Source organism: Miniopterus natalensis, chromosome 7, assembly GCF_054644295.1.
Source record: "Miniopterus natalensis isolate mMinNat1 chromosome 7, mMinNat1.hap1, whole genome shotgun sequence".
NCBI lineage: Eukaryota > Metazoa > Chordata > Mammalia > Chiroptera > Miniopteridae > Miniopterus > Miniopterus natalensis.
In genome coordinates this window covers 68,127,300-68,150,680 of record NC_142087.1, presented here as the reverse complement: position 1 = coordinate 68,150,680, position 23,381 = coordinate 68,127,300, and the positions used below count along the sequence as shown (strand labels likewise).

General features: G+C 45.6%; 1 protein-coding gene and 1 long non-coding RNA gene across 3 annotated transcripts in view; one reads left to right on the top strand and one right to left on the bottom strand.

The window, feature by feature from the left end:
• The first annotated feature begins 816 nt into the window (after positions 1 to 816).
• ATP8B1 (ATPase phospholipid transporting 8B1) overlaps positions 817 to 23,381 on the top strand; it is a 53,511-nt gene continuing 30,946 nt past the window's right edge. The window contains exons 1-11 of one of the 2 annotated variants that reach the window (XM_016223519.2): positions 817 to 1,160; positions 12,645 to 12,742; positions 14,047 to 14,160; positions 16,051 to 16,149; positions 16,268 to 16,329; positions 18,366 to 18,438; positions 18,544 to 18,614; positions 19,887 to 19,969; positions 20,089 to 20,247; positions 20,414 to 20,502; positions 22,145 to 22,335. In XM_016223519.2, the coding sequence (XP_016079005.1) occupies positions 980 to 1,160; positions 12,645 to 12,742; positions 14,047 to 14,160; positions 16,051 to 16,149; positions 16,268 to 16,329; positions 18,366 to 18,438; positions 18,544 to 18,614; positions 19,887 to 19,969; positions 20,089 to 20,247; positions 20,414 to 20,502; positions 22,145 to 22,335 (1,220 nt within the window). In that variant the 5' untranslated portion in view covers positions 817 to 979. The remainder of the gene's footprint in view (positions 1,161 to 12,644; positions 12,743 to 14,046; positions 14,161 to 16,050; positions 16,150 to 16,267; positions 16,330 to 18,365; positions 18,439 to 18,543; positions 18,615 to 19,886; positions 19,970 to 20,088; positions 20,248 to 20,413; positions 20,503 to 22,144; positions 22,336 to 23,381) is intronic. The other variant, XM_087819120.1, reaches the window with a different exon arrangement.
• LOC148092789 (uncharacterized) overlaps positions 5,713 to 23,381 on the bottom strand; it is a 61,477-nt gene continuing 43,808 nt past the window's right edge. The window contains exon 3 of the long non-coding RNA XR_015714834.1: positions 5,713 to 6,211. This is a non-coding gene — a long non-coding RNA (uncharacterized LOC148092789). The remainder of the gene's footprint in view (positions 6,212 to 23,381) is intronic.

Here is a 23,381-nt window from a genome sequence, read left to right as displayed (position 1 = left end):
CACTGAGTTTGGGCTTTCTCCCCCGTCGAGTAGGAAGAACAGTGTTATCTTCACCAAGGTGGTGTAGGAAAGTTCAAGGGCCAATGTCTATAAAGCATTTCAGGCTTGTGTGCTGGTAATACTAAATAAATGCGAGGTGCTATTGACAATACTGAGTACATAGCAGTGCAATGGGCATGTAAATAATGCCCGGCTATATGTCTGTCCTGAAGTGTTTGTGTAAATATTTTCCTAATATAAATGTAACGAAGGTTGTCCTTGTCACTTGGGTAGAGTCATTTTATACAGTGGCATATACATAAATACAAAGTCTAGATAAGGTGGGTGGTGGCAGTTAGGAAAATTGTCTACAAGTGCTCCCATGAAGTCATTAGCAAACTTTGAGGACCTAAGATTGTAGTGTTAATATATCAGAGTAATGACTCAGAATATTCATGTTAGCAGAAACCAGATATCTTAGGGCAATGGGTTTTAAATTTTGTGAGCCATCCACAGTAAGAAATTCAATTCCATGAAGACTCACAATGCAAATAAATGTGTGTATGCATCGGTTTCGTAAAACTGTCCCACCAACAGTACTAACTCTCACTGTGTGTGCTGTACTCTGATATTTTAGAATCTATTTCTCTTTATTTGAATGTTGGTTGTGAAGCAATTAAATTGATTTTGCTGGGAAGAGACCCACAATTTGAAATATCTATCCACTTAAAACATAAATTTGCAGCTCCATTTTCATTGTTGTTCACCGTTACCCAAGTATTTAATCAATAATGAATGGTTTTGTTCTTATTTGCATGATAATTTGAACTTTGGGGTGATTATTCAGACATATTTATATGTTAGTATAAATATTTATATGTTCCGATAAAAGGGCATTATAACCAGATGTAGGCAGAATTCTGCCAAAAACTGGGCACAGATCATAATTCACTCTGGCTTCCCTTTCTTTTAAACCAGGTAGTTCCAATTTGGCAGCAGAATGAGTACAGAAAGAGATTCAGAAACGACATTTGAGGAGGATTCTCAGCCTAATGATGAAGTGGTTCCCTACAGTGATGATGAAACAGAAGATGAACTTGAGGACCAGGGGCCTGAGGTGGAACCAGCACAGAATCGAGTCAACAGAGAAGTGGAGGAAAGACGGGAAACATTCAGAAAAGGTAACCGCTTTGGGGACCAGGTACTGTCCTTGTCATCCTCATATGAACAGTGGCAATGGCTGCAAAGGATGGATGGCCCATGTTCGATATGGTCCAGGGGCCATCTTCCTTCTGTTATGTCAGGATGCAACTGGGAGAGTGGTTGATGGGCTTGGACAAGTACACAGCGTCCTCAATACATGGGCTGGTCCACCTCACCTGACAAGTTCTGCCCAGAAATAGAAGGTCTTTGGTCTTTGTTAGTGTCTGTATTTTTAGAAGGGAGTTACATGTGGAAGAATTTGCTTGTTACTGCACCCAGGGACCTTGGAGTTGCCATACCTTTTGTTCAGTCATTAGTGACTATAACATGGTTTTGGCTCTATTTCTCTAGGAAATTTTTTGTAGGTCTCTGATTGCCATGTGGAACCTGTTATGCAGCAAACTGTGCTGCTTGCCCAGAATCCGGGCAGCTTCAAGGTAGCATCTAGACCAGGGCTGCAAATTTCTTGTTACAGGCCAGAGAGTAAATATTTTAGGCTCTGTGGGCCACATAGTCTCTGCCACAATTACTCAGCTCTACTGACGTTTCTTGAAAATGGCCATAGGCAGTCCGTCATTTAGGATAACAGAACATAGCTCACTTTCACAACTATGCTTTTTCCCGGTGGCTTTTCTATTTCATTTCCTACTGGTTCACCCACCCTGGTAAATAAATGTGGTCTTTTCTTATAGCTCTTCTGGTCCATGAGGAAACTGATCCTTTTCTCTCTGGACCCCACATTTGTTCCAGATTGAAAATGTTTCCTCAAGGTTCCTAGAATTCCAGCTAAATAACTTTAGTTTCCCACTCACAGAAATCTCCGTGAAACTGATCTGCTTCTGACTCTCCAGACACACCTCTCCATAGCCTCTATCAGAAAGACATCTGGTTTTACCTGGTTTCTCCAAAGTCTCCATCACTGGCAGTCTGCCTTTCCAAGGTCTCCGAGAAGTCTGCTCCCCTGATGTCACTCTGCACCCGCTTGTCTCTCCTTCGGGTCCTGCTGCCTGGGTTTTCACCAAGAGGAAAGAATGGCATGGCATGAAATCCCTTACACTTATGCAATGATTCCTCCTGCGCTGGTCAGACGATGCCTCTCTTTGCTCTTATGTGGGGGCAGGTTCTCAGTGTGAGGAAAGCATGTGTCCACGCAGGCCCTGCCCACCGCAGGCCGGGAAACCTGGGGAGGCCGTCAGTTCGTGTATATCGGTTGCCCATTCTCAGCTTTCCACATCAAACATGTAGAATTTTAGACCTTCCTGTGGACACAATTTTAAGCTGTTGAGTATTAAGCTTAAGTGCTTTCTGTCTCTAAGTAGGAGTCATGACAATCGAGCTAAATTAAAATGGAATCACTGCCAACCTGAACAGGAATGTGGCTTCTGTCATAACAGGCCCAGACTGGAGAGTGTTCGGTCGGGAAAAGCCAGCGAGGAGTTCTAGCTGGTTGCCCAGAAAGTGCACAACGTGTTTCTTCCCCATTCCTTCCCCGCTGCGCATCTAAGTTTCATGTCGCAGCCCTGGAATCTCTACCATATGTAGGTACCTGATGAGCTGGCAGAGAGCAGGTTCAGTGGGTGAACCTGGCTGCCGGGGCTTGGTGTCACGCTATCAGATGTGTGGCTAAGGTCGCAGCAAAGGCACTGGGGTTGGATGCCTGCAGAAATGTCAGACAAGCACGTAGTGGGTGGCAGCCGTCACCTCTGGGTTTTTCCAACTCTGCCTTCACATTCTGGTGCTCAGGGCTCTCTGCTGATGGGTCAGCTGGCAGGTCGTATTTCTTGCCGATTTCTGCTCTCAGAATACAGGCACTGAGGGTGCTCAGGCGTGATCTTGTCGCTTCACCATCTTTTCCAATGGTGGCTTATATTTCTAGAAGAATTTGGTGGTTCTCATATCTCAAAGCCCCTGTCAAATGAATGTGCTTGTGACTTTTAATATTACTGTCCTGACACCTCTGTCTGCCCTTCCCAAACACACAGAGGACATTCAGTAAGTGCCAGACCCTCCCCCCATCCCTTCCTACTTCTGCCTGGCATTCGCCCCAGCTAGTCTGCTTCCTTCTCTCCTCTCTCCCTCCCTCCCTTCTTCCTCTGCATCCCTCTTTCCCCCTTTCTTAATCTCAAGTGGGCATTTTCTCAATTAAGGTCAGTGTCACTCTGTCTCGACATTTTACATGAAGGGCAGTTTTCTTCAAAGAATCCAGTTCTTTAGGACACTGGATCGTGAGTCACTCTGTGAAGTCCCATTGGGCTGAGTAACACCAAGGCCCAGTGCCCATCACAGCGGAGCAGTGCCCAAAACTTCGGGACCCACATTCATTTCTCTCCCAGGATCATCTTAGGGCAGAGAGTTGGTTCTCTTTTTTGAAACATGCCCTAGCCCAGCTGAGCTTTAGTGTGAAGCCAGTGTTTTGAGAGACCCATCGCAAGTGCTTTTCCGCAGAAGGACAGTGACTGAGGGCCGTGGAACTAAGAACAGGCGCAGTCACGCTGTTCGAATGCGCCCACAGGTTTGATGAGGGGAACTTGACCCTTTGTTTACATTGAGCAAGGACTGACAGGAACAAGTGGGGATGTTTTCCATGCTGCGGGATGAACACTCTTTTTTCCTGCTGAACACACTAGCACAGAACAGTATTAACTGGAGTGTGTTCTGGAAAACACTAGTCCCACCAAGCGCCCCAGGACACCAAGAGTCTGTGGCCCCTGTGACCTGAAACTCAGAATTCTTAGTCTTCATTGTGGAGTTTGAGGTTGTCCTTTGGCATAAAAGGATCCAGAAGTTTGGGCTTTAAAGAAACCAGTTTCATTCTATTCAGCCACAGCTTCCTTCAATTCCGGGAAGCTAGAATGCTGGGTCTTTCCGTTTGTTTGTTTTTTAGTTTGCCATCCCGGTGTCACTAGGTCAGCTGTGTGGGTGTTGCTGTGGGAACCGGCTTGGCGATGAGGTTCTCGAGAAAAGGTGGTGACCTGGAGAGGGTTCCTGGACCAGTGCGGACTGGGTCGCTCTTCTGAGCCTGGGGTGGAGTGGAACAGCTGTCTCCTTGGCCTTGTCACTGTATTAGTGAGCTCTGTCCTCTGGCTCTGGCTGGCTTACAGGCACACCCACAGCTTCCTTGTCTACAGTAAATTCTTACCCGAGTCCTGCTTTCTGCCTCAGGCCGTGTCCTGTCTCCTGTCCTCATGGCCATGCCTCTGGAAACCCATTTCCTCCCACATCCCACGGTTCTCTTGGATTCTTTTACCATCCCATGGATAACGCTTTCTCAAAGGTCACCAAGAACCCCGGGGCCAAGTCCGGTGAGATTTTATCAGTCGCCTCCTGGCCTCTGTTTTCTCTGACGTGCTCGGCCTTTCAACAGCCTCTTCCTCAGGAAACGCTGAGCTCCTGGGCAGGTGATAGCCTCTGGTCCCAACACTCCTGTCTCCCCCGTCCCACCTTTACAGTGTCGCGTTTCTGTTCATCCCCTGCTCTCTCTCCACGCCTTTCTTGGGCAAGCTAATCCCTTTCGTCTGCCTCAGGTACCACATCTCTGAGTGTGACTCAGAGACCCGGTGGGCGTGATGGTGCGGAGGGAGGGCCCTGAATGGAGACTGGCATAAAATGACCAATTCACGACGTTCACAGTCGGCAGTTCAGACAGGGCACAGTGGGGATGGCTTGTTTCTGCTCTAGGGTGTTTGGGACCTCAGCTGTGAGGACTTGAACAACGGAGGGGACTTGAACTGTTGGGGCCTGCAGTCATCTGGAAGCTTCTTCACTCCTGCGTCCGGCACTTGAGCTGGATAACTCGAAGGCTCGACTGGGTCTTCGGATGGGAGCACCCCCAAGTGTCTTGGGCTCCTCCCAGCATGGCCCGGGCTGCATGGGGATTGTCCTGAGGACCTTTGTCCCAAGAGATCACAGCAGAGGCCAGCTACAGAATTCAGGCAGCGTCACGGAAGCTACGTTCTCTTGGTTACAAGGGAGTCACTGAGGCCAGCCCTGATTCAAGGGAAGGGAAATCAGATGCCACTTCTTGCTGAGGGCGTAACAAGGGCACGTTGCAGGATGGGGGATGCTGTTGCAGCTGCCTTTGGGAAGTGCTTTCTGCCGCAGTGGGTGACAGAGACGCCTGTGGGAATGAGTCACGGTGGGGGCGGGGGCGGAGCCCCTCTGTAGGTCAAGGAGAGGATTGTTGTTTTGAACCTGACCAGGTGGAGATATTTATGGGACAGCCACTTGTGTTGCTGGCTAGCTGGCAACTAGAGATAGTAAGAAATGAGCAGGAATGGTACAGCCTTGGCCCTGGGAAGTGACAGAATTTTAAAGTCTTATCCACAATGTAATAGACAGCGCTGAGCTTTAGTTTCCAGAATGCAGTCCTTAGAGTGGTTGGCTGGCTTTTGGGTTTTGCTGTACCCATGTAAGTAGCATATTCTTAGGGAGAGGGAGAGTCCAGGCAAGGGCTTTAGGAGAGGAGCCTCTTCAGTGAGTACCTGCCCCCCAACTCATTCCGTAAGCTCGCATGTACCCCCCCCCCCCCCCCCCGCACAGCCATCCGTATCAGCACATGTGCATACGTTTTCAGACGCATGACTGCTGCATATTAGAACGGACTGATTCTGATTCTACAACTTAGAGCTGGAGATGATTCGCATAAAAGCTTCAACATCATTTATCTTTTTTTTTTTTTTTTTAAGCTACTATGTGATCCCCAAAGTCATTCTTTCTTGACTGGGTTGTGTTGCTCTCTGTATTTGAAAATAGAAAACTGCATTTCTTTAAAAGCCTTTCCCAACTCAGAATTTTGTGTAGGGGTGAAGTGGTCATGGGTTGACGGTATTTAGGATGGCATGTTGAGTCGTTAAGGTTTAAAGGTGTCACCACGGAGCGTCAGGACACAGGGAGAAAGTGTTCTCAGTGTGACGTCAGACTGGGTGTGGCATCAGCAGAGAAGAGCAGCTGCAAACCATCGGAGGTGCTGTCTTGGGAGAATAGGAATGGAGGGTGTGGATCTCTGGAGCATCTATGAATTCTGGTTCATCTGGAATCAGAAAACAGAGGAAGCAAGTCCACTGAAATATGTGAATCCTAAGAAATCCTTTGGGGCGTGCCGAGGAGCAATGTTTCCTGCTTGATTAGATACGTTTCCAATTTTTGACACTTACCTAATGTGAAAATTCCACTCTGATTACTTAATTTCTTTCTCTAACTGGCCATAAACTGCTTGCCTGTTACCACTTCAGCCTTAAGAAAAGCACAGTAACTGACAGCTTGTAAAATAAAGGGTGTGTGAGTGTTGTGTGTGGGGTGGGGGTGTTCCTGTGCCGAGTGGCTTATAATAGGGGTGGGGTGGTGAGACTGCCATCTCAGTCCCTAGAACTTGCTTCTGAGTAGTGTCATTTATGACCAAACCTGAAGAGAGGAGCTTTTTGCTTATGGAGACCTAACATGGCTGTTGTTTTCCTTATTGCCTGCTTGGATCCTTCATTTTTAATGATAGAAGTCACCCAAGCAAGTCAGTTTCTCTCTCTCAAGTTCTGTCTCTCTCAACTGGGGGTGCTCAATCTTGCTGGTGCATCCGAATCACCACCAGGTGTGGACCTTTTAAAACCCCATGGGTGCCTGGGCCCAGTCTCTGGAGATGCCGATAGCGCATCTCTGGAGTGAGACAAGGGGAGAATCCATATTTTAATATGAATTTTACCAGTTGCTATCTCGAATCAGTAGAACAATCCATCTCATGCCCTACCTAGCACACTTGCTCATCAGAGCCTGGCGGTCACCAGCTAGCATCACTGGTGTGCTCGTTAAATGCAGAACCTCCAGCTCCTCCCAGACCAGCCAGTCAGAATCTGTTGACAAGATTCCCCATGATTCTCAATGAGGGTGAGGAATCTTTACTACAAAAGGCAGTTGAAACTCCAAAGTCCTGCTTTGCTTATCCCCTGCAGTGTATCGCTGAGTGACGATGTATATTGCTGGGAGGGTCTCGCACCCTCAGGTGTGATGGAGGCAGGAGAAAGGCTGAGAAACGCTGCACTTGAACAGTGGGCACAACTTTACCTGCAAACTAGGGAGACCTTTGCTGGGCTCACCCAGAGTAGAGCAGAAGCCCCTGGAGGTAGACGGGGCATCGGGATGTGATTAAAAAGAAAACCCTTAGGGATTCCATTAGGATCAAGAGCAGCACATCCCACAGTCGAGGTGCATAGGAATCCATCTGGGATCCTGTGAAAATGCCCGTCCTGGGGCAGAGGTCTGGGTGTGTCCTGAGATTCTGCATTTCTAACCAGATCTCAGGTGATGTAGCTTGTCCATCCTAAAAATACCTGCCAGTAAGCCCCCTTTTAGTTTCTTATCCAGAAGAAACTTATCTTGATAAGTACATCTCTGTCCCTTCTTACTGGGCACATCTGTCCCTGCTACTTTTGCTCCGTAACGCCGGTTCCCCTGACTCCTCCTGAGCCTTCTGAACGTTCGTGGATTCCCCCTCCGCCATCCACTATGGAGCACCTCTGTCCGCTCCTGGCTCCCCGCTCTTCCTCCACGCTCGCTTCCCATGTGGTTTCAACATCTGAATGTCGGGCACCTTCAAATCTGCTGCTGGTCTGCAGCCCACACTCGGAGAACCACTGCAATCAACTATTGCAGCTGACGTGCTTTTTCTCCATCTACACGTTTCAGAGACACTATGGATAGAGGTTGAGCCTAATCTGCGAAGACTAGATGCTTGACATAGGAGGATGAGCTCCATCCGCTTCCCTGGGCAGAGTGGATTTTATCATATGTTAAGCCTCACCTTCCGTCCTACCCCTGGTGGCCTGGTGGCTGTTCTGGGCCCAGGGTAGAGTGGGAGGACCCAGCACATGTACGGCTCAGTGACCCAAGAAAGACAGAACCCCTGCTGGCATCAGGAGCAAAGAGCAGACAAGGTGCACTTCTCTTTGCAATACTCCTGCCCCCGCCTGACGCCTCGCAGGCCCCGTCCAGCCCCAGGCCCTCCGGAGACCTTGGCTCAGCTCAGTGTTAGGTCCCGGTTTCGCTCCTTCACCTGGGCTGTTCTTGCCGTCGCCAGCATCCTGGGCTAGTTCCCTCCTAACTCCGCCTTTCTTTTTGGCTTGCCTGTGCTTCTGTTTTGATTTCTTTTTCTATATTTTTAAATACTGAAAAGTGCTTAGAATACAGGTACATCGTTTCACAAATAGTTATTAAGTGAACACGTTTAAATGCTGTTACCGGTTTCTCAAATGTCCTTCCAGAGATATACACATGCTTGTATGTGCTAAGAATACTTGTGAACATATGCTCTTACATACCCACAGATAAGCACACACATGAACACACAGGCATAAGTGCTTGTCATTAATGCATTCCTGCTGTGCATTAATTCAGTGTGTCACCTAGCTGAAGGTGACACAGCAGACACTGTCTGCTTTGTCATTAGTGTAATTTGGAACTCTCTCCTACTAGTACACGTGAAGGTGCCTTCATTTTGCAGACTGCGTGGGCTCTTGCCGTGTGGATGTTTAGCCAGCTGCTCACAGTGGCATTTAGGCTGTTCCTAATCTTTCTGATCATCAGGGCTGCATGGAGGAGCCCGGAGCTCTGTCATTTCTCCCGTGCATGAGTGCATACATGGGGGATATACTTTGAGAACTGGGATCGCTCAGCCAGCGTGTGCATATGTGTGTGTGTGTATGTTACAGATAAATAGATCTGTTCAAATTGCCCTCTGCAGAGACCGCCCAAGAGGGCCTGTTTCTCCACTCATTTTTCAGCTTGGCGTGTCCTCAGCTTCTTTAATCTCTGCTGATATTTCCCACTGATGGAACTGCACATCCCTTTTTATGCACTTGAGTATCTTTTCACATATTGAAGAGCCATTTGAGTTTCCCTGTGTAGGAACTGTCTAGTCACACCCTTTGCCCGTTTCTCTGGTTGGTTGGTTGGTTGGTTGTTTTCTTTCTGACATTCAACTTTTGATCTTTTTACTCTACTGGTTTGCTGCAGTGTGTACCTACCAGTGCAGCTTGCTGGCTGCTGGTGTGTCCGTTGGCAAAATTCAGAACCAGCCGGGACAGGCTGAGGGGCCAGACCAAGCTTACTTCCTTTTCCAGATGGCAGTGATCAAAGGACTTGGTGGCCGTGGGAACACTCTGAACATCATGTAGCGACACTGACATGTTTTGAATACACATTTACCAGATACGGGGATGATCTTGAGCCACAGCTGGCTGATGTTAAACGCATCTCTGGACACGTACATGTATTGAGGGGTTTGCTAGACCCACCCCTTGGGTAGCTGACATCGTTCTAGCTTTGAACTGAAGGGCCAAATGGTGAATGTATATTTTTTGCTAGTAAATATATTAGTTCTCTTTTCTTAGTCAATATTTCCATTCTAGAAAATGGGACAAGATTCCTCCTTTTTCTATAAATTAGCCTTGTGGTCCAAGTATCCAGTATAGTTCTCTGTTCCATTTGGGTACTTGGTAAATGTTTGATCAAAAAGACAGACATTTCCAAGTACTATTTTGCTGCCCTTCCTAAAGGCATGTTCTTTAGCACAGCATTTTTCAAACCATATTAATAGTTCTGTGATTTTTTTTTTAAGTGCCTGTGGTCACATTAATTTTGAAGACTGAGCTAAATAAGTTTTTTTTACTACAGGACTTCTCAGAGCCTTGAATATACCAGTGGGTCCACTGACTGTCTAAGAGAGGGATGTGGTATATTGTCTTTTGCAAATGTATTTGACCACAGAACACTTTTCACTTTTTTTTATGGTCTCTGGAGAGGGGCAGGTTTGTAGAAAAGGTCAATCAAAACCTGCTTCATTCATTTACCCACTCATGTGTGCATCACAAAGGAATTTCATCCAGCATACGCATTCCAACACAAATCGTTGGAAACCCAATGCCAGAGAGGTTCCTTGACTTTTCTTCCTAAGTTAGAATATCCTGACTTGAGCTTCCATAGCAGCAACATGCTCTGACTTCCTGTTAGGAGACCAAGCACAGCCTTGTACTTGGATAGCGATAGAAAGGTTGACCTTAAACTTGTAAGTGACACTCCCAAGTTGGCTCACTGGCAGAGCTCTTAAGGGGGTTTGGAGCATGAGTCACAAAAGGAGACCTGGTCACTACAGTGAGGTGGATGGAGAGGCTGGACTGCCAGACTTTAAGTTATGATTCTCCCACCAGTCAAGTCATAGATCCTCTTGAGCCTGTTTCCTCATCTGTAAAATTGAGATATTAACTACTTGACATGATGCCTAGCACATAGTAAGCACTGAACAAATGGTGCTATAAAGCTATACATCATCAGACAGTAAAAGTCAAAAGCAGATGGGCAAAAACCCAAAACAGGCGGGTGGATATAGGGTGACAGGTCAACTAGGAAATCGACTTCCAGCAAGGCTGAGAAACAAGTTTGGAGCAGCCCAGGGGGCAGCAGCCACAGCTCCACCGCATAGGATCCTAAGACAGCCCATAAATCAGGGAGGGGCCCCTCTCCTGCTACTTCAGGTTCTGGAAGTAAGAGACCCACTGGGGGCTGGCTCTTCCTTGAGGAACCAAAAAGCCAGCCCTACCACAAAACAGTGGTCACCATGAGGTAGAGAGGTGGCTATTGTGTCTAAAGCTGTGGAGGACACCGTGGAGAGCACAGAGGGTGGCCAGGGAAATGTGTGATGTCACTGTGCTGTAACCTGAGTGCCCAGTCTTCAGTCAGGCAACCCCACTTGACACACACGTTCGGCAGAGCTGCAGGAGGGCACTGCCCTGCCTCAGCCCCTCCTGGCTTTGGTTCCCCAAGGCTGTAGCTGAAAGGCACACCAACGCCTCCCTCTTCTCTTCTTTCCCTTCCCCCCAAAAGTCCCTGAATGATGACTGGACTCGTATTCCTTCAGGGGACGTTCAAGAGAGGGAGGAGGGGTGCGTCAAGACTCATGGGCAACCAAAAGACAAGTCATCGTCTAGACTTAGCAGTTCCACTCAGCAAATCCCTGGAGACAAATCTTATGAGTTCCAGGAGACAACCATGAGAATATTTATGGAGAACTAATCTGTAATAGCAAAACACTAGGAACACCCCAACAGTCATTGCAGAGATTTGATAAATCGTGGTATATGCATAGGATGGGATACTGGGGAACTGCGGAAATGAATAGCAGTTTTTCACATTTGCATGAATAAAACTCAATGTTAAAAAGCAATTCACTGAAGAACACACGTGATATAGATAAAAAACTGGCCTGAACGGTTTACGTTGGGGGCTTGTTTGGCAAACCTGTACGGAAAAACGAGAGTGTTGAGCACACGTTAGGAGTGTGCTTGGCTGACGGGTAGAAAGCAGGGAAAAGTGAAGGGGGCACACAAGAGGCTTCCACAGTTGAGAACTGTCCTGTTAAACCAGGAGACAACACCTTCCGATAACTGGGGCAAAACCCACCCCCAAGGAGAATCAAGTTAGAAAAAGTGTAGGGTGGGGTGAGGGAGGAGGGTTTGAAGAGATGCTGTTGGGTGAGACATTTTCCCCCAGCAACAGAGAAGCTGTGGACTTTCTCAGGTGCCCTGGATTCAATGACGATTGAACAGTAGATGTGACATTAAGTACACAAAATGAACTGACAGAGATGACAGATACTTGAGATCGGGATGAAACCCTGCGTTGAACAGTAGATGTGACATTAAGTACACAAAATGAACTGACAGAGATGACAGATACTTGAGATCGGGATGAAACCCTGCGTAACACTGACCCACGATCAGGACACGAAGGTGTTGGGTTTGTTGGTGATGCCCTTTTTCTTTGATTTAGTCATTCACTAAATATTTAATCAGTTATAAATGTTATAAATTCGTTCCCTAGGCCTGCTGTAACAGGACCACAAACTGGGTGGTTAAAGACAAGGATGTGAGTTTGAGAAAATAGTTTAATTTAGCTGGGACCATCTGGGGTTTGCTCTTTTCGAATCCTAACCTCTTCGGACAAGTTACAGTGTGTTCAGTAGTGTCCTAGGACTAGCATAACAAAGCACCACAAGCTGGGGTACATCAACAGCAGACGGTTCTTGTCTCACTGTTCAGGAGGCTGGAAGTTCAAGTTCAAGGGGTTGACGATGTTACTCCTTCAGGGAAGGATCTGTTCCCAGCCTCTCTCCTTCGTTTGTAGGTCTTTCCCCTGTGACTTCACATCATCTTCCCTCTGTGTTTCTCTGTGTCCAAATTTACTCTTTTTTTAAAATAAGAATATTAGTCATATTGGCTTAAGGCCCATCCTAATGACCTCACTTTAAATTGATTCCATCTGCTGTGACTATTTCCAAATAAGGTCGTATTCTGGAGGAAGGGTGGGGGCTAAGATTTTGGCATATGAATCCAGGAAGGACACAATTCAAATTCAGCCCATAGCAACATGCTAATTCTCTGCCTGATGGGCTTTTTCTTCTTTTTTTTTTTTTTCTTTTAAAGACTGTACATGGCAGGTCAAAGCAAATGATCGCAGCTTCCACGAACAGCCTCATTTTATGAACACCAAGTTCTTTTGTATCAAGGAGAGCAAATATGCGGTAAGTTGACTTTAACTGCCTAAAGTATCTGTACCAAAAGCCAGTTTTCTCCAATGGCCAGCAGGCTTACTAGTTTTGCGTGACACCCACTTCCAGGTAACCCCTGGCCCGGGCCATGACAATCATTGCTAGTTCTATCGAATGTCCTCACAGTAAGTTTGACTGCCCTGAGCCATACAGGGGTGCCTTAAAACAAAACAAAACAAAATTACGTAGATTGAAAATTTCCTTGTGTATTTGCAAACCTCTCTTTAACATGTTTAATGAAAGAATATACAATATTATCACAGAAGCCTTGTGTTTGACAGTAAGAAAAAATGGAAAGGAATCTTAATAACTTATCTCCTCCTTTTCTGCCTATGGTGGATTTAGAGATTTTGAAGATATTTTCACCTCAGGAATGCTTATTACCCTTGAAATATGATAAAGGACGCCTGTGAAGTGGTGGCTGAAACGTTACGTCTCTTAGCTCCCTGGTGCAGCTGTAACAAAGGACCATAAACTGGGTGGTTGAAGACCACAGAAGTGCATTGTCCCCCAGGGACCAGAGTCTCAGTTGAGGGTGTTGGCAGGGCTGGTTCCTTCGGGAGGACCTGAGGAACACTCTTTTCCCAGCACCTGGCCCAGCTTCTGGGGGCACCCGACTGTTTTTGCCATTCCTTGGCTTGCAGAAGCTTCCCCCTCCATGCCTCAGTCTTCACGTGGACTTCCCCATGTTCCTCTGTGTCCCATTTTTCCCCTTCTAAGGACAGCAGTTACTTGACTAGGGCCCACCAAAGTCCGGTTTTGGCTGTAACTTGATTACATCTGCGAAGACCCTATTTCCAAATGAGGTGACGTGCACAGGTATCAGGGATAGGACCTGAGTATACTTCTGGGGCACACAGTGCCCACGGCGGTGTTTGTTACTCTTCATTACACAGCAGCCTCCATCCCCCCTTGAATAAGAGTGTTCTTCCCCTTCTTGCTTTGCCACCCATGTTGACATCTCCCTCTGTCCCGTGTCTCTAAGAGGCTCTAGGGGTCAAGGATAGAGCAGGGCCCATTCGGTCCCAGTTGGATTTGTCAGAGACTCCTGGGTGAGATGTCTGCGTCTTGATAGCGACTCTGACTCGGGCCTCCAAGGAGTCATTTTGAGGCCTGATTAGAGTTAGAAGCTTAAAGGAAATCGCAGTACCTTTCTGCCTGACAAGTGATGCCTCTGTGTCACTGTTGGCCACAGGACTTAGTGGTTTTTGCAGACGTGTGTGCATTGTGATAGATGGGTGCGTGATTTAGAATGACTTTCTTATTTCTTCCCACAGAGCAATGGAATTAAAACGTACAAGTATAATGCGTTTACCTTTCTACCAATGAATTTGTTTGAGCAGTTTAAGAGAGCAGCCAATTTCTATTTCCTGGTTCTTCTTATCTTACAGGTAATGCCCTTTGATATCTTAAAATCTGGTTTGAATTATGGTGACTCAATGACATTTACGCTGTGGACGCACATAATGCAACTGACCTTGAAAGTTTTTATATTAACGTCAGGGTGCTGCTCCTATGGGAATATGCTCCCCACACAGAACTGGCTCCATTGGTGCTAAATGAACAGGGGAAAGGAGCAAATGGAAATGTTATTTTAATTCTGTATTTTAGAAAATTCCATTCTATACTCATGTGAATGTTAAAACTGGCTTCTCTGATTTGAATCAAGTCAAAATCTTCATGTTGTAAAATTATCTGTACCTTAAGATTTAATCTATTGTTTATGCTTTCCTTTTTTATTGAAATACCTAATTTCCCCAAGGATATTATTGACTTTCATTCATATTTTGATTATAAATCTCAATAAATCATTTTTGTGAAGTGGTTTCACATTGGAAGAGACCTATTTTTCTAAGTTGTTTTTTTTTCCCCCTTAATTGTGGCAAAAAAAAAATTCACTTATCTGGAGAGCATTGATTTTATCTGCTTAAGAACTGTTGTTATAATCCAAGGAACTCTACCACTGGGAGTTGACCTTTAGCATCTCATGTACAGGTTACAAAGGATGGCACATCCACTTGGTTTTATCACATTCTTTATATTGAGCATTGGATTTGGAAAATAATGTCACCTGCTGGGATTCACCCAGTAAGGTTTTGTGAAAATGGTAGCATGTGTGTCTGGGTGGGGATGAAGGCTGCATGGAGTAGAGGGGAGAAAGAGAGGGAAGGAGGGAGAGAGAAATAGATACTTATCAGATTTAGTGGAATGTAAGACCTGCTGACTTCACAGTACAAGGATGGTCGAGTTATCAAGAGGGACCTTGGAGATAGGCTTGTAGAGATAAACACTACAAATTATCAAGTCCTGCTTGTGATGAGTGGGCGACTTTTCCACTAACTTCCTTCTATCAGGGTAAAGGGAGTTACACCTATTGTACAGCTGTCCGACTTGGGGTAATAGTAACAGCCTTAGACAGCCCTTTACTTGCACTGTTACTTCACTGAATTCTTGTGCTCTGAGTTGAGTACTATCATAACCTCCATTTTTTGCAGAGAATGGAGGCCTGGCAAGACAAAGGAGCTTGCTCCAAGTGCCCAGAAGTGGTAGAACTGGGCAGGACCTGGGTCCAGGAGCTTGACTCTAAGTCCTGTTATTTTAACCAGTATATCATATGGCCCAATGATCAATAAGATGGTGACAAAAGATCTTCACTAAATTTCCTTCCCAGTCTTTTGTTCCAACTTGTATGCTGGCTTGATGGAGGCGGGGCTTCCTGCAAGCCAGCCTCTTTCTTGCCTGGACTAAGAGCAATGACAGTGAAGGAAGCGCTTTCTTCTATTGCCCCCAAAGACACCCCATCTGATCACTAGCTTTCAGAGTCAGTACATACCCACTGCCCCCTTTGCCTGCATCAGAGACCCCAGGCTAAGCACCCAGCAGCGAAGAGCCTGCTGTGTGCATTCCCTGAAAGCGAAAGGACTCCTTTCATCCATATTCCATGCTACCCTCCAGTTAATTATGATTTTCACACAAAAACGGGAGTACTTCTTCTTTAGGTGCCATGTTGCAAAGTCTCCTTGGTGTACAGTTAAGGTCACAATGAGATGATTCCAGGAACCACTGTCCTTTGGACTCTGTTCCAGGAGGCCAGAGGCTAGAGAAATCAGATGGTAAGAAGGTTAGCTGGATGCGTAGATGCCTTTTCTGCAGTTCTGCAGCATGCAGACTTGAGTGATGAAGGAGATTGGATTAGACTTGGAATCAGCAAGCTTAGAATTAGCAGTTGCCTGTGGGCCAGCTATGTCTCATGGGCACACATGTATGCCTTTCTCTTCCAGGCCATCCCTCAGATCACGACGCTGGCATGGTACACCACCCTGGTGCCCTTGCTTATGGTGCTGGGCATCACGGCCGTCAAAGACCTGGTGGATGACGTGGTAAGGATGTGCCCATGCAACTCTCCCCTCACGGCTGTGAGCTTAGTTTTTAGTTTGGCCATTAGTCCTTTATATTTTGAGGTTATTAAAATAACCTTTCCCCATCTCTCTTCTAAAGGCTCGCCATAAAATGGATAATGAAATCAACAACAGGACATGTGAAGTCATTAAGGATGGCAGGTACTGTCTGTCACTGGTAACCTAGTTACAAGGCGACAGTGTATAAATATGTCTAGAAACATACTTGGAGATAACCATTAGAAAAGTCTAGCCGTGCATGCACCCTCTTAACTTCCTAAGATTTTATGCTCCCTTTGGGACCTGGAGGCTCTACCCGAAGTGCATTAGGGAGGTTGCCAATTGGGCTGCGTGACTGGCTCTCCTGTGTTCACACGACTCCTTCTGTTTGGAATATGCCATTCAGGGCTTTGCTCAGATGCCCTGACACCCTCCCCAGTTCTCCAGCGATTCCTTCCTTCACTGCATTTTCAGAGCATCTTGTTTTCATCTTTCTCATTATGGTCTGAATTTTATTTGAATGATTTGTGTGGGCGTTTCATCTTTTGTCCCCAACTATAAGTCTCTCGAGGAGACTGTCCTGAGTATTTGTTTTGTGTCCACCAACGCCTCCAACACACAGAGATTGCTCAATAAATGTTTAAATTAACAGTCAGCTGTGACCCGAGTGCCAGGTCGGGGCTGGTAATGAGTTGTTTCTTGAGCATGTGCCTCGTGGCAGAACTCCAAAGTCGGGTGCTAAAAATAGTGACTAAGGCCCAATTCAAAGACGTTTTACCCGTCAACACTGAAGGAAAATTACTTGATCTACAGCCCACTTCCACTATGTCTAATTTGAATATAGATGATGTCAATCTATAAATATGTTTAGGTGGCTTTTTTTCCTTCACAAATAAATGGATTCTGTTCCAGAGATTGCCTTTTAAGTCACTCAGAACCACTGTTGTGAAGGGTGGGGAGAGTGACGGGTCACCCATACTCCTCTGGCTAACTAGCCCTCAGGTTGGGACTACACTGGGAAAGAGCAGCTCTGAGTTGCCTTGACTTTGGGAGTTGGGGTTGCACAGCAGGCAGGGCTGTGGCCCTGGCAGCCTCTGCAGTGGGGTCAGGCCTGTGTGGGGTCTTGAGCATCAAAGGGGCAGGGCAACAAGGGCCTCCTAAGGGGACCCGGACATCACAGTGGGAGGGTTCAACAAAATTGCCTCTATCACCTGCAAAGAGCTGTGACAAGAAGGTGCTAACTTGTTTACTGATCATTTGAGCCCCACGTGCAAATTGTTAATTTATAATTTTAGAGATAGTGAAAGGTAAACTAAATACAATTCCACTTATTGAAAGATAACCCCTACCCCCTTTTAAATCCTGGGATTAAGAATTGTGTATTAGATTCTTATAAAAGTGGGAAAACCAGCATATATCTAAAAATGTATTTTAAATCTCTAGGTCTTTTTAATCCATAAATTCATGGAGGACAAACATAGTCATTGAATTTCTGCCTCCAGAAAATTAAGTTTATTAATTGTATAGGTTCATAATATCTGTTGGCAATATCTTTTCTACATGTGAAAACCTTTAAAACAGACTATATTTTGAAACTTTTTAAGATACTGATTTGTTAGAAATTTAAATGGGTATTGCTTATGGAATTTAATGCTGAAAGTAGTCATCTTTTTATTTATTTTACATTTTATCAGTGTCCTTATTAGACTTATAAGAAAAGTGATACTTACTCATTAAAAAGGTAATTTAAACTTTAAAGTTCTATGAGGGTTCCAGGTGGCCCGTGTGGAAGCCATAAGGTGTCCCTGCCCTGGGACCACCTGGGACCTGCAACGGAGGAGGTGATTGATAATGGAGATGAAAGAGGGCAGGAGAGGTGGGAACACAGGACATGAGCAAAAACAACGGGGCCAGCATGTGTCTCCTGGTCACACGTCTGAGTAGCCCCACTTAACCCTTCATTACGTGATAGAAGATTGAAAGGAGACATCAAAGTAGTCACCGTCATTGTTGCTTCCTCCAGAGGATCACACGATTCTTGTGGTTACATCACTAAATGGCCGAACTTTTAGCAAAACTTTTCCCCTGTGATTTTCATGTCTTCCCAGAACCTTTGACTTCCTGAAAGAGTAATTCCAAATCTCTTGCCGGTAACTTAAGCAAACCAACAATAGCTTCCCTTTATTTTTAATGTTTAGATTCAAAATTACCAAGTGGAAGGAGATTCAGGTTGGAGATGTCATTCGTCTGAAGAAGAACGATTTCATTCCAGTAAGTGCCACGCTCCGCAGCTCTCACTCCCCGCTCTCCCGTCCGGCTGGGCGCTCCGTCCAGCCCTGGGGCCTGTGTGTCACCGGTGTGTTTTGTTTCCCACAGGCTGACATCTTGCTGCTGTCCAGCTCCGAACCCAACAGCCTCTGCTATGTGGAGACGGCTGAGCTGGATGGGTAAGCGGCGCTCGGTGGGCCTGTTAAGCTCGCCCTTGAAGCCCCTGTCCTTATCCTAGGCCATGCTCTGCACCGCAGCCCCGAGGGCCGGCCTTGCCGCTGCCCTGGCTTTCTGTCCGACAGTGACCCCAGTCGCCCGACCCCCCTGTTGGGTTCCATCTGTCAAGTGGCGCTCAAAGCTGCCTCCCCCCCTTTCAGGGCAGGTGGAAGGACCAGCGGCAAATGCTCGCCGAGCCCTTTGGGAGCTGCTGAGCAGTGTTCAGACACGTACCAATGACTGTTAATATGCACTTTAGAGAAAAAGGACAGAATTCTAAAGTCCTCGCCGACAGACAGTTTTGAATTCCCCCTTTGTGGCTTTTGATTATGATGCTACCACTTCAAACAGAATCGAGTTCTGTTTTTGACAAGTTTTCAGCACATTGTTTGAGTGCCTGCTGGGTTACAGTAGTTTTATGTTTTAGCTCATTTAATCTCCTCAACAACTGTATAAGACAAGTAATATTATTACCTCGATGTTACTGGTGAGGAAACTGAGGCACAGGAGGTGAAGTAGCCTGTCCAAGGTCACACGGTAAGTGGCCAAGTTGGGCTCTCGAGGCTGCCGCCTGTATCTCCCACTGGAGCGTCAACCGCTTTGCTTTCACCCTCGATGTGCGCACACTTCTTCACGGAGAGCTGGAATCGCCCGAGTAAAACCCAGATCTTCCTTTGTTCTAGAAGCCAGTTGGGTGATTGTTCAATGTCAAAGATAAAACAGCTACTATTCCCAGGAGTGAGACTAACGAGCGGGTGGGACATGCCAAGATTTAGGATCAGAAAGAGAATTATCTTTCAAAGACGTGGGGGATCCATTTATCACTCTATTTACCAGCACTTTCTGTAAAAAATATGTTTTGTAGAGTCACCTTAGTGTGATTAAATATTAGAAGCTAAGTTGTTAAACAGCAGTTTGATAGCCTAGGCTGGTGTAAGAGTTTAGTTAGAAGGAGGAAGGGACATTTCTGGGTCCCTCTGTCCGCCAAGAATGGCCACAGTAACAAACAGTAAAGAAAACCCACATTTCCCAGGTCGGGAGTTTTTCTCTAGATCAGGGGATGGCTTCATCCAAGCCTGAAGTTCCCAAGATGAAGGGAGAGTTTGAAAATAGACAAAGCTAATTATTTAGTTTTGCTTCTAGGATTGCCTAATGTCACTGTACAATTTTCTTTATAGTCCCTTTTGAACTATTAAAAAAAATTTGTCTATTCTTTTTTTCCTCTCTCTCTTTAGAGAAACCAATTTAAAGTTCAAAATGGCCCTTGAAACAACGCACCAGTATCTCCAAAGAGAAAAGTCACTGGCAGCATTTGATGGTTTGTGCAAACACGTCTTACTTGGTTTTAAATTTTAGTTGCTTGATTTGGTGCCTATTTATTACAGTTAGAAAATCCTGCATATGGGAGTACTCATGTGAACCATATCTTTTTTAAAGGTTTTATTGAATGCGAAGAGCCCAATAACCGACTAGATAAGTTTACAGGAACGCTCTTTTGGAGAAACACAAGTTTTCCTTTGGATGCTGATAAAATTTTGTTACGTGGCTGTGTCATTAGGAACACTGATTTCTGCCATGGATTGGTCATTTTTGCAGGTACTTTCAGAGTTTCTTGGGAAATTGATCTGATAAGTGCTTTCAAGATTTAAAGGAGGGAGTTGCTTTTCTGTTCTTCCTCCATCGAAACCAAAGAAAGAGTAATTTTATCGACAGGCCAATTGATTTTCCCAATTGTTGATCGTATTGACTTTTCCATTTTTAGGTGCTGACACTAAAATAATGAAGAATAGTGGGAAAACCAGATTTAAAAGGACTAAAATTGATTACTTGATGAACTACATGGTTTATACGGTATTTATTTCCTTTTTCTGTAGATGAGAGGCTAGATTATTGTCTTTTGCTCTAATTTTGTTGTGTGTTTTTCTAAGACGAAGAAATCTTCCCTCTGTGGGCCAGGTAGAAAAAAGTGTGAGTCCCTTCAAGGTTAGGTGGGGGAGAGAGGCTTCCTTCACTTTTTCTCAGAAATGCCACACTTCTTAAAGGAGGATCCCCTTGGGAATGCAAATTCAAGTTGTAGGGTGCCCTGGGTGATTATTTTGATGACTGGAGTGACCCTTTGGAAAACCAAGGAGCTAGATTAGCTAATGGGGCTGGCTCCTGAAGTCAAGGTGGGTTGATTTCACTGCTGTTGATTTTGCCACAGGGATAGTTCTGTTAAAAGAAAACTTTTTTTTTTTAGCATACACTGTATATATCCAAATATAAGGCAAGCCCAAATCTAAGTTGTGTTGAGGGCCCCCAAGACCACCCCCAGCTTTGATGACTCACTAGGAGGACTCCCAGAATTCAGCGTATATTTGTACACACAGCTATGACTTATAACTATAAGATCAGCAAAGGCAAAAGGCTTAAGGCTCATGGGGCAAAGTCTGGAAAAAGCCAGGCACAAGCTTCCAGAACCCTCTCCCAGTTGAGTCACACACACAAGACACAGTTAGCTCCCCAGCAACAACCGGTGACAGCCCATATTAAATGTTGTCTATCCCAGAGATGCTTATGAGAGACTCAGTGCCTGGGGTGTTACTGGGGCTGGTCACACAGGCACCATCAGCCTGGAATGACCAGACTTCCAGATTCCCCAAAGGAAAGTGGGTGGTCAGCATAAAGCATACATGAAGAGACATAATGAGCCATTCTTATCAGAGCATAAGAAATAAGGAACCAGGAAACTGTCCTAAAATCAAAGTTCCCAGATGCCAGCTAAGGGCCAAGCGTGCAAGCAATCTCAGGCCTGCTATGTTAGGGTGACCCCAAATATTAAGCACCCCTTCAATTTCCCAAAGGGAACTATTTTCCCCCCAAGTATTTTGTTTAATTTGAATATATATATATATGTACTTTTAGGGAATATATAGTACTTCTAATACTTTAATTGCATATACGTATTTAAAATCATAAAAGTAATATATTAATTTAAGAAACAATTCTTTTTTTCCCTGCTCTCACATTTCATGAAAACTTTCTTTGAATTTTTCATGTGCATCTTCATCATCTTTGCCTTAAAAAAAAATCATTCCCATTAAACATTATCTATAAGCATCCCATTAAACACTATTTGAAATTCTTTCATCCTAAGGTAAGGTATCTTCCCCAAACAGTATGTTATTATTTAAAATAAAAGCAACTGAGAGAATGCAGTGCAATATGAGGGTGTTTAAGGATCTGAATATAAGACACTCTCTTCTCTTCTGAAATATAATTTTGGAATACGGCCTCACCTCACATATGGAGTGTAAGATAAATCAGTCCATCATAGGAGTCAAACAGACTTTCAAAGCATTCTTACGGCGCTGCTCCTCTTTTAAGTGCGTTGCTTTTACAGGCTACTAAATTATCATACACGTAAGGTATCGAGTAGGGCCTTCAGCCTGTGTGAAATGCGTGGGTGGGAGATCCTTCCGAAGGCTACACCGACACGCTGCCTGTCTTCCAGATCTTTGTTGTTCTCAGCCTGCTTTCTGCTGGCCTCGCCATCGGCCATGCTTACTGGGAAGCTCAAGTTGGCAACTATTCTTGGTACCTCTACGATGGAGAAGACTCTAGCCCCTCCTACCGCGGATTCCTCAACTTCTGGGGCTACATCATTGTCCTCAACACCATGGTGCCCATCTCTCTCTACGTCAGGTAAGGCTGCCAGCGCTTGGGCCCCTTGCCTCAAGGCAAGGACGCAGTTCACTGGCGCACCTTCGCACCTTCCTTTCTAGCCGCAATTGTTTCAAAGGTCAGGAGGAAGCAGTAAGACACTAGCTTTCATTTCAGAGCCGGGGCGATGCAGGGAAAGGGAGTGAGCGGTTGAGCGGCTGTGCGGTGCCAACACAGCACCTGGGATCAGCCTGTTCCCAGATAAGGCCGCTGGGGTTCAGGGATCGAACACGGCTCCTGCTGGCACCGCTCTGTGGGCTCCGGAACCCGAGCTTCAGAAAGAGCCTGGGAGACAGGGGAGGTTTAGAACGTCATGGGAAAACTGAGTGGCTTCCTTTTCAGGAGCCTTCCTAGCCTCTTACCCGCCTTTTTCTTTCTCCACCCCCGCCCCCGCCACATCCATTCCTTGTAAAACTCACTGGGTTTCCTGGCCATGACCTCCCCGCGGGAATGCCACTCTCTCCGCTCCCCTCCAGTCTCTCAGAGTGTTCTGCTCCTAATCTCCATCACAACCGCGATAAGAATCAGGGTCATGTCTCTGACAAAGGGCGACCTCCTGGTTTTGTGCTGTTTCTTCCTGTTGACTTTTTCTTTCTTTAAAACCCAAGTTCACAGTCACTGATCAACCGGATTTTAGACCTTGAGGAGAGGGATTGTGTCTTGAAACGTACTCAGCAGCCAGAGTCTGCTTTTTAGTTCCAGTAGGTAATAGCCCAGAGGCCCAGAGGGTCACACACACACCTGTAATTAGAAACATTTATTTAATTACATGTGCATTTGTTTTCTTTTTAATTTTATTACATGTAGTTACTGTTGTTCTTTTCGCATAAAGTAAAGCCTGGGGGAGCCATCTGTTTGCAGTTACTTTAAGAAAATCTGAGATGAGTTTTCCCTTTGTCAGGGGAACTCGTACACAGCTTATTTTGCCTAAAGCTATAGATGTATTTTATAAAATAAACTGTATGTGTCGTTTTGGGTTTAAAAAAGTTATGTCATGTGACTACTGGGATTTCTTTATTTCTCTTAAA